The 11269-nt window shown below is 46.1% G+C and overlaps 1 protein-coding gene across 1 annotated transcript; it reads right to left on the reverse strand.

Moving 5' to 3' along the window:
* Nucleotides 1-3243: 3243 nt before the first annotated feature.
* On the reverse strand, nt 3244-3918 carry LOC116268173 (nuclease P1-like). Its single transcript, XM_031649951.1, has 2 exons — nt 3496-3918; nt 3244-3450 (listed from the first exon to the last, which is right to left on the reverse strand). Exons 1-2 carry the CDS (start codon nt 3916-3918, stop codon nt 3244-3246), a joined length of 630 nt encoding a protein of 209 aa, XP_031505811.1.
* Between the last annotated feature and the right edge of the window lie 7351 nt (nt 3919-11269).

The raw sequence follows: 11269 nt of genomic DNA on the forward strand, positions 1-11269 counted from the left end.
ATAGCTATTAACGAGCAGAGAGAATGGTTAAAAACTCGCTAAAGACGTAGGATAGGCGAAGGATAGCATCTCACAACTGGAAGAGACTGTTGCCTCATTGAAGAAAGAGCTGAAGAGGGCGGTTGAGAGAGGATAAGAGCTAAGCATGGGAATAGCGCATAAATAGGAGGAACTTCGCAAGAATGAGCAAAACTTGCAGGAAGAGGAGCGCAAAGCTTCATAGTTGCGCGAATTTTTGAAGGGCCTGATGCGCCAGAAAGAAGAAATCATCAAAAACTAGCTGGAGAAGAGCGAAAAAGTGCTATAGCTTGAGACCAGCCTTGAAGAAGCCAGGCATTAACTGGAATCACTGGAGGAGGCTTATAAAAAGAGCAAAAACTTATAATAAGAACAAAAGGAAACCATCAAGAAGCTGAATAAGAGCTTAAAGGACTAATAGACAGCTAAACTAGATGAAAAAGCAAGAGGCAATAAGCTGGCTGACCGCTTGAAGGACAAAGAGAAGGAAATCCTAGCCAAAGACGAGATGATTAGCAAGCTGGAGGATAGAGTAAAGAGAGAAGCAGAGAAAAAGGCCAAAGATGTGAAGGAACTATAGGCTTAACTAGACTAAACTTACCAAAACTTCTAACCGTCTAAAGATAGTCCTGCTAGCAAATACTGTCCTTGGAAAACCTTAACGAAAAATATAACAATTAAAACCAAAAATTAACCGAATCGTTGATATCCACTGAAGAAAGCCTCTTTAAGGAAAAGACCAAAAACGAAGAGCTAAGAGACAGTTTGACAGCCACTGAAAAAGCATTAAACGAATGTGAGCATGAAGTAAAGAGACTAACTGCCAAGATATAGTCCTGGAATGAGGAGTTACGAGTAGCTGAAGAAGAATCATTCAAATTGCAGGGCAAGATCAACTTACTCTAGATGAAATTCGACATGAAGGAGAGCGAGAGTAGGGATAGCCTCCAGAATCTCAACGATGACTGGTCCAGCAAATACTACTCAATGGAGGAAGAGTACGAGCAACGCTTAGAACTTGCAGAAAAGGAACGGGACTTCCTCAAGGAAAAATTGGCAGAAAGCGACAAGGAAATTAAGAAACTTGCAAACGACCTAAGAACGCAAGAAACTGCCATCTCTGGAATTAAGAAGAATTGCGAGGATAAGGTAAAAACTTTGTAAGAGGACCGCCTTGCCGCAATCGCACAGAAGAACACAGAGAACCAGCGCTTGGTAGACGAAGTTCGGACCAGTTTCGACGCACTGAAGCTCAAGGAGTCGGAATGCCGCAAGCTGAACAGCTAGTTGGAGCTACTGAAGGCCAACTTGGCCAAAGTGGAGGCTCGCTGGCGAGAAGGCGAGGAGAAAATCCGCAGTCTCAACCGCAGCTACCAGGCAGAGTCAGAGGAAATGCGCAAGAAGGAGCAGACATTCAAGAGAATAAAAGAAAATTTGACGAGCTCTCTGTGGAAGGCCTAAAGATAGGTGCGCAAGTTGGTCCAGAACAACGCAAGACAAGTGATTGAACTAGTGGACGAAAAGAACACGATTCGCGTAATGGAGGTGAGCAGAGTGCTGGAGCAGAGCGTGCTCGCCGCTATCTCCTTCAAGCTCGATGAGAAGGAGGCCTGATTTGATTATTTCTGTGATTACCCTTACTGGCATCAATTCCTAACTTAGGGAACATTATATATGGAGCGAAAGAAAGATAAGCTAACCAAAATACACTTCTGGGCCTACGGAGTGGGACACTTCATCAACGACCTTGTGGTGGCCTGCTGGTTTAACTTCCTCCTCTACTTCCTCAAAAGAGTGGCAGAAACACCAGTTGCCTCCTATGTGCTCTTCATTGGACAGGTCACCGATGGATTGACTACGCCTCTTGTTGGATTTTTTTCGGATAAGTGCAATACTCGCTTCGGTAGCTGTGCTTCTATTTAGGCAAACGCATTCCTTGGTACTTCGCAGGAGTGCTTCTGGTTTCGCTTTCGTTCATGCCTCTCTTCGTGGTGATCAAATCAACTTACGAGATCTAGTTTGCCTTTTACGTTGGGTTTGGCATCATCTTTAGCATCGGCTGGGCAGCCATCCAGATCAGCCATATGAGCCTCGTCCCTTCACTCACTCTCAACCGGAAACGCAGGGATCGGCTCAATAACCTGCGCAACTTCTTCACATTTGCCTCCAATCTGATTGTGCTCGGCCTAGGACTGGTAATTTTCACCACTGTGGAAGATAATGAGGTGGGTTTCTTCGTGATTGCAGCAGTTGCTCTGCTTCTGGGCATGGCTGCCAGCATTTTCTTTCTTTGCGTTATAAAAGAAAAGCAGCTGTCCATAACTTAGGGAAGAGGAGAGCAGGAAGGCGAGTCTTTGATCGAAAGATAAGGAGATACGGAAGCGTGGGAATAGAGTCACAGCAACTGGAAATGGTTCAGCATGCCAGCTTTCTACCTTTTTGGCATCTGTTACATGGGCGTGCGCATTTACACCAACATGTTTGGCACCCTGCTTCCCTTCTACCTCGTGGGCGTCCTAAACCTTGGATCCCATGAATAGTCAGGCATTTCCTTTAATATTGCCCTTGTGCCTCTCATTTGCTACTTTTCCTCTGTCCTCGCAGCAAGTAAGCTGACCTGGTTCTACGCCAACGTCGGCAGAAAGAGAGCGCTTATGATAGGGACGGTCATATGCGTTCTAAGCATGGTGGTGGTATACTTTCTGATTGTCGATTTCGCGTGGGTGATATACTATGTAGCTATCTTCATCGGCATATCCCAAGCAATGGTTTTAGGAACAGGCATCAACCTAATCTCTGAAGTGGTAGGGGACAAGGGCAGCAAGGGTGCCTTTGTGTTCGGGATTTATAGTTTCTGTGATAAGATTACAGTGGGAGTCATCATTTACCTTGTGAGCAATACTTAGGCATACACAAAGACATCAGAACTGAACCAGGGGGATATAGACTTCATCAAGCTAACCCTCACTCTCATATCAGGTGGAGGATGCCTATTAGGCGCTCTAATCGTGCTCCTCTATCCTATCCCATAATATAGACATTCGGATAAGATCAAATAAGACAATAAAACTCCAACCAACGAGAAAATAGACGCGCCTAATATGTGATTATTGAATAATCAAATGATCCATATCATTCACTGGTAATGTGACGCTTGTGTCTTTGGTTCAATCCACAGTACTAATGGTTTGCCTTTCTGGAATCTTTAGCCAAGAACTTCCATAGCTAATGAGGGGTCATATTATCGGACTCTGTTGGAGCTGTCTTCGCTATTGATTTATAGATATCCTTGATGTAATTTGCCAGTCTGAATCCTGCCAGCGTGATTCGCTTCTTCGATGTCTCGTAGGTGAGGTGGATGTATTCGTCGTTGAGCTTGTTAGTGGTGGCGACGTAGGGGTAAGTAGTGTTCTGAGCGATGAGGAAGGATTCCTGGGCCCATACCAGAGGATCGATAATTTATCCCAAAGCAGCCACCTCCTTTCCGTACTGGTTGACCAATTGCGAAGCCACTTCCTTAAGAGCAGTGAGGTTCTGCATCTTGAGAGGACGGACCATCACCCAACTGTCATTCTGCAGCAAGTACCCTCCTGCGTCCCAGTACGAGTGAAAATTGCTGGTTGAGCCATTCTTGAGGACAACTTTCAAGAAATTTCCGCCTACATCTCCTTTGGGGAAGCTCTCGTTGAAGAGAGCAACAGAATGAAGCGGTTGGTGGATGTCACCGACCAAATGAACCAGATACCTAGCAAACAAAGCCCTCTCAGCTGTCGTCTTGTTGATGTTGGTCCTCAGCACCTTGGAGGCTACCTTCATGATTTCGATTGAGTTTACTGCTGACTCGGTGTAGTTGATGACTGGGTTGACAGTATCCTCGACGTATGGACTTAGTGAATGCATATTTACCCATCCTTGTAGTGCCACGGATTGAACAGGCCCATGTTGTATTTGTTCGATTTGATATCATCCGCCCAGCAAGCAGACTCGATGAAAGTGGAACTGCGCCCATCGCAGAGCTCATTGATGGAGTATATGAGCTCTCTGAAATGGACAACAGCATAAGAATCCTCCTCGAGCAGTTTAGCCTCGGCGATTGCAGCAGTCAGCATGTGACCCACATCCCACCAAGAGAGACAGAGAATGGGTAGGGCTAGCAGCACCAAGGGAAGGGACAGCTTCATAATTATATTAGAATCGATGGTTAGCAATCACAACATCACAATAATCTACCATTCATTAAGTACTCATCACAATTCCTTGAGGACGCCATTCTCTCCCACCTATACGCTCGGGTACTCCTCGCTCATGATCGGCCTGTCGTTCTCAAAGCCAGCATCAGGAGAACGTTACATCCAGATCAGGTCCTTCTTGTGAATGTTCTCTCTGTTGTTGAAGATAAGGTCACGATAACATCCTGATTTGCGCAGTTCCTTAATAAATGGCTGCTTACCTTTACAAGACGCTAAAGGTTGTCAAGAGACCAGTATCCGCTGACCAGCTCCTCGAACATAGGAACGCAGTTGACTCTGAAGGCCTCCCGCATGATGCTGAGATGTCTGGACCTTGAAGGAGTGGCGCTTACAGCCTTCACCTTGCTTCCCAGGGCGTAGACAGCAACGAAATCCCAGTTCTCCACCGATCCGATGATCAGCACGCTGTCGAAGAAGTCACGAGTGCCCACGTAGGAAAGCTTTTTCCCGAAGAAGGAATGCGTCTGGAATGGCACATAGGAGAAGGGGATTCGCTGAATCAATCCAATTTTACGAGCGCTTCCATGTTGAGAGCCACGTTGTAGCCTTGCTCCATGGCTACGTTGGGATTGCTGCTCACCAGTCTCTTGTTTAGGAGGAAATATTCGTTGGCTGATCCGCTTCCCGCCGCGAAGACTCTGATGTTGTCAGTGCGACCGAAGGTATCCCCACTGATGCGGTCGTCGTGGAAGAAGTCGAAATCAGTGTACTTGCCGTTCTTCACCCATTCCTAAATCGCAAAAAGTATACGGTATTGCCTGCAAAGGCATGGGGGAAGACGACGACAGCATCGGCTTTGAGTCTGAGCTCTTCTGAGATGCGGACCTGCACTGAATCTTGGTAGTTGGGTTTCGGATCATTGAGATTTACTTTCAAGAAGGGGTTATTGCTGGTCAATTTCTTCTTGTTCTTCTTGCTGAACCTATTGGAGAAGATAAGCTCGTCCTGAACTTTAATATAGAAGTCGACTCCGCGGGAAGTGAATTCTTTCGCGAACGCCTTTTAGATATCAGGACCAAGGTATTCAGCAATGGCGGAATCTTTCTCAGTATCAACCACCTGCACTTTAATATCTGGGAATTCCTTATTGAGAGCTTCGATGAATTAAAGACTCTAGATGTTGTAGCCGAGCACAAGGAGACTTTTGACTGTATTTTTATTGAGGAAAGTCAGCAATTTTTGATGCTGTTCTTTCGAGCGGAGAGGACAGAAGACATTCTCAGCGAGGTTGATGCGACTGTCCTTGTCTGAGTTGACGGTGATGGATTCGTAGGTGGGTATTTTTTGCACGACGCCAGTGGCGACCAGAAGAGCATCGAACTACAGCCTTGTGCCATCGCCGAAAGTGATATAAGGGTAATACTGCTTGTTGATGATCCTGTAGGCTTCTTAATTGAAGATGAAGTCAATGCCGTAATACTCATACCACTCCTTCCTGTAGTAAGCTAGTTTATTGTATATCTTCTCCTAGAGCTGCTCGCGGATGTATTCATCAAGCTCCTTCCCAGACCTCAGATCATAGTTGGTGTTTTTATTGGGAGTGCTGTTGGGCGCGTTTTATTTGTCATTGAGATGCAAGTTGAGGATGGATTTGTGCAAGTATTCCTTCTTGTAGGGATAGTGGAATTTCCCCTCTTTTACCACTGATATTTCGCCCTGGAAGCCAAACTGCCGCAATCCGTTGACGCAGCCGATAGTAGCTGCATCGTCCCCTCCCAAAATGACCACCTTGCGCAAATCCTCAACGTCGCGTTCTAGAAGACTGGGCGCCACTGAGGAGGGAATGGCTAGCGGGTAGACCAGCTTCACGATGCCGTTGCGTTCCTCGGAAAAGAAGATGGGCAGGTTGAATAGGGAAGGACCGTGCTCGACGCTGCCTGACTTGATGTCGAAGATGCATCCGTGGTGGGGGCAAAATAATTTGTCATTGAAGCAAATCGCGTCCTAGAGAGAAGAGTGGGTGTTGTCGGTTTCGAACGGTTCCTTGTGCGGGCATGCCGCCGAGAAGGAGTATAGTTTGTTGTTGAGCCTCATCACCATGATCTTGCGGTCCCTGCCTTCATGATCCTTCACAGTGACTACTTTTCGCTCTCCTTCCACCAGCTCCTTCCCCTAGCATACGTCGACCGTCTGCAGTTTCTTGATATAGGAATCCAGGTTGATTGTGGTGGGCTACTCATCAGAAAGAGGAGCTGTGCTCGTCTCCTCAACCACCATGGAGTCTAGGAGCATTTTGCGGGTCCTAAAGAAGGAGTAAGCGAGGATGGTGCTGGCAGCGATTATCTTTTTGGGTGTGAAGAAGCGACTAAACAAGTTTCGACCGAACCGAGAGAACATTTCCCTATAAGAATCCGATATTATTGTTGACACAATTATAAATGGACAGTCGTGTTGCATTGACCATACAAATCACTGGCTCACTCCTGGTATTTGGGGATCAGGTTGAAGAACTTGCTCAGCGCACGCTCAGTCCCGTTGATTGCACCCATTGAGAGCTCCACAACGCCCAAACCCACCAGAATCTCCCAGAAGGCCACCACTTGCACAGCCACCAAAAGGATGAACCACGATGGCAAAAGATACGTCAGCTGTGCAGCCAGGCCAAGGGCCACAATCACCATCAACTCTAAGCTAAATCCATAGATACTGTGCACTCCCGAAAGCTAGAGGTACTTGCGGAGGAGGTCGTTGGCGGAGCAGCACTTCTCCTCTTGGCAGCAGTTGGCCTGCTGGAGGAGGTGGGGGCGAGGGTGGCGGTGAGTATGATTGCGATGGCGATGAAGGAGGTGAAGTTGGGGAGGAGGTAGTAGGCGAGGAGGAGGGAGTTGAGCAGGAGGGCGTGCTTGGCGATCGGCAGGTACTGCTTCAGCTGCTATGCGTTCATCTCTCAAATTGATTATATACATAAGCTACCCCCAGTTGAGCATACTCACAAACACCATCAAATAAAAGTGAATACACCATATACTCCTTACAACTTCCCTCCTCCTTAGCCACGGTAAGAGTTGCACAATCCCAGGTTTTACTTCCATAAATGGGATAATTGATTTCTCGTATACGGGGTGAACTATCGGAATAATATCGATAATTCAAATGGAAAGTCTGCTCCTTCGCATCTCCGACCTCAGACAGCAAATCACTGCATTTCTACGCGATTGTGCACGAGAATTACCCAATAACTCAGCCCCACTCATCCTGTACTCCTCCTACGATCGATACCTAACCGTCAAGGATATCAATGGACACCAGTGGAGGGTGGACGAGACTTACATCAACAGCTTCCACCACGTATACAGCAAACAAGCATGTAATCACTGTCCAATTTAGATAAGATAGTGCGGCTGGTGGACTGGACGCTAGATTTGAAATTCAGTGGAAAAGAATGCACCAAGATGGAAGTGGTCTCCTCCGATGCAGAGTTCTACTCCGGAAAGGACAGCAAACGCATCTCCGCATGCCACTTCAAGTTCGCACTTGCCGAAACACCCACCGAGATAGCCTAGCTCGGAAAGGAAGCCAAAGGCTATCTCAATCGCATCGGAAAGAGAGAGGTTTGTAGTGTTTCCCGAAATATACACAAGTAAATGAAAACATTGATATCGTTCGCAAAAAGGAAGGAAAAGCAGCAACTGCCGACAATTGAATACCAACCTTGGAAGAAGGTAGAGAAAGAGCTTACCCCTTAAGATGCTCTCTCACCCGCAGGGCTATAGGTTCTGGACAAGATGAGGCACTTCATCAAAATAGACCAGATACTAGAATTCGCCAAAAGCCATAACCTGTCGATGGAGTGCACCACCAGTCTGAAGGACCTGCTATAGCACAAATCCAAAATCGCCAAGAAAGAACCCAACGATGAGCAGGCCAAGTGATGCCTTTGAGTTAAATTAATCATCATCTATTATAAACAGATTTGAATGAGCAACTAAGACGAGAAGGTGAACTGGGTGACCGTCATTAATTTCCTAGAGGTAGCCTGCCAGCCAATTCAGAAGGAGTACACGCAAGCCAGCATCCGTTAGCGCGAGTGGAAATACGAAAAGGAAGTGCTCACCTCCCGCATCTCCAGCCTCGAGGCTGAGCTGAGATCCAATACCATCGTCTGCGAGGACCTAGTCAACAGAATCAAAATACTCTAAATCGCCCTCAAAGAGGAAAAGTATGCCACCACTCAAGTAGGTCCAAGAAAGCCAATGGCAAGACCATGATGGATTCCAAATAAATCGCATCCCTCATCGACAAGCTCAACATCGCAAAGCAAGTCGATAAGTCCACCCACGAGCAGTTCCTGCAAGAGTAGCTATTTTACAATGCAGTTTCACCAAAGATCTGAAATTTTTGCGGTAGGAACCACCAAAATTCGTGGATCAGCCCACTGAAAACGCATAGAGGAGCATCAATAATCAATTTAGACTGAACGACAGGCGGAAGTTTGGAGCGCATCTCGATGTAGTCACTGCCATGATCCCCCTCGAGAGCAGCACTGAGGCCCTATTCGCAACTGCTTCCGAGGATTGCCTCATTAAAGTGTGGAGCCTACCGACCGTCCTCAAATAGGAATGCCCATAGCCCAAACACACTCTCCGCAAGCACACCGGTCCTCTCTTTTCGCTGGCAGGAGGGGTGAATCCCCACAACAAAAGCGAGTGTGTGCTGTTCAGTGGAGGAATCGAAGGAGATATCAAGTCTTGGCGGTTGGACCGGGGCGTGGCCGAGTGGACTGGCAGCTGGATGAACGGCGCCGAGGAAGAGCAGACCATCTGGGAACTGCACATGCGCGAAGATGTAAGCATCCCGACATATAGAAATTGCTCAGCTGCAGCTCGGACGGCTTCGTCAGGATGTTCAAAATCAACCAAAACCCAAAGATGGAACTCACCATGCTCAAGGAGTTCAAGGAAAAACAATGTATAATAATAACTATAAAGTTAACCATGTGGCAGTAAAGTTCATTTCCGAGCAGTTCTTCCTGGGAAGCTGCTCCTCAGCCCTAGGATCCAGCTGTGGGACGTGGAGGGTAAGCTGTGCCAAAAATACTTATACGAGAGCGAAAAGGGGAAAGAACCGTCTCTAGTCCAGGCGAACAAGCTGTAGATCAGCAAGGACCTGAAGATAGTGGTTGCAGGCTGTGAAGACGGTTTCGTTCGATGCTTCGACTATTCCAGTTCCAGAGTTATAAAAAAATTGCAGGTAAACGCATCAGTGACTTCCCTGCTGGCCTGGGAGTGGGAAATAGCTGCAGGCGACCACAGGGGCGCCCTCCACGTGTGGGACTCGAGGACGTTCAAGCTGCTGGAGACCAGGGAAAGCGCACACCTCCAGAAGTATGAGACCGGAATCACATCGCTTGCCAAACTGGGCAACTGTGTGCTGTCCAGTGGAGCAGATGGAATCGTCAAAATTTTCAATTGAGTTCCCTCATCAAACCTGCATTTATTCTCCACCCAATCATTACCATATGGATAATCTTTATATCCCTAGGCTTAAAAATAAAGGAAGCAAGAATGGCAAATAGATGGGTAAATAATTCACTTTTTGATGAAGCACTGGTGAGCTGGGTTATTGGTGTCGACTGGTGTCCAGACCATATGGGGGACGGTTGTATTGTTGACTGTAGTAGAGTTGTTTTGATTGTTATTCTGTGGTTGGTTATTTCCCCATCCTTGTCCTTGCGTCTGTCCCTGGGCCAAGCCGAGTTGCTGCTGGTTCATCCTATTCTGTATCTCCTGTTGCTGCCTCTGGATCTCCAGTGCGGTCTTCATGTGGTTTTCCTCCATTTCCTTCTGCTTCCTGAGGATCTCCTGCTGGATCTGGATCTGCCTCTCCTGGTGCTACCTGTTCATCCTATCGAAGTCGCTCATATCAAATCAATATATCTTAGAAAGTTATCGGAGCTTAATAAGATAGGATAAATTATATGAACAATAAACTATCATTATTATCTAGCCTACAACTTGGCCTCCTTTAGAGGGATTTATTCGGTCTTTTGAGCGAGCTCATTGATGTTTAGGGAGATTTCGGCAAGATAGACTGAGTTAAGGATCCAAGGAAATCCAAAGAAAAGGAAAAGGTAGCCGATGTTTAGAGTAAAATCATTCAAATATTTGCGTAGGAGGATCTTATCCAATGGCCAAAACACAATATTAGCTATCACGATGATCAGAGTCAGCGTCTTCACCTTAATCACCTACTTTTCGCTGCATAATCTTTACCATTTTTATATCAAGTTTGCCAGCTATTCACGCATGAAGAGAACAGCCAACAGCAGAGCTAACATAACGCATAGTTCAGAACACTGATAATGGCAGTATACTTTGAAATAAGTGAGAAGGACCATCTTAAACTGATGGCTAAATTAGAGATGGTATATGAGGTAGACCGAACTAATCATCATCACCAAAAAAAGCAACTGGTACAGCTAAAGATATCTGTCGAACATCTATGTCATGAGATGGTTACGTGTGCATACAGCATCCACATCAGGTTGAACTGAGGCTCCAAAGTCTCAGGAAAGTAAAGATGCAAATAATGAGCCAGGGATAATTGCTATGTCCGCCAGAGATAGGCAAGGCATAAAGTGGAACCAACAAAAAAGTAGAAAATCTTTGTATTTTTGTTATTGGGAGCGACCATGATCTTGATGATAAAGAAAGTTAAATTGGAGGGATTGAGAACTGAAGACAGACCCATATAAATGTAATGAAACTTATATTGTGTTGTCATGCAATCTGTAAGGATAAAGATAAGCCAGCTGACCTGCTAAGCCGAATCTAGAATATTCTTCGAGATGAGACCATAAAGATATGGGTTGAATATGACCCCAGCAGTTAGAAGAAGGATTGTTATGACTAATGTATTCTTTGCTTTTTCCCTAAGATACACTACAATTGCATAATAAAGGTATCCCATCATGGCGACGGGTATAACCTTTCTAATATCTTCTGCCGATATGTCTGTGATAATTTACATTGAATACGATATTTTAATAAAAAGCAACGGGT

This window comes from Nymphaea colorata, unplaced genomic scaffold, assembly GCF_008831285.2.
Source record: "Nymphaea colorata isolate Beijing-Zhang1983 unplaced genomic scaffold, ASM883128v2 scaffold0140, whole genome shotgun sequence".
Taxonomy (NCBI): Eukaryota; Viridiplantae; Streptophyta; class Magnoliopsida; order Nymphaeales; family Nymphaeaceae; genus Nymphaea; species Nymphaea colorata.

Excerpts from the sequence above, each read along its gene's own strand:
- LOC116268173 (XM_031649951.1), bottom strand. The coding sequence starts at position 3,918 with ATGCATTCACTAAGTCCATACGTCGAGGATACTGTCAACCCAGTCATC. Across the intron at positions 3,451-3,495 it reads TCAACCAGTACGGAAAGGAG|GAATCCTTCCTCATCGCTCA; the intron begins GTGGCTGCTTTG and ends GTATGGGCCCAG.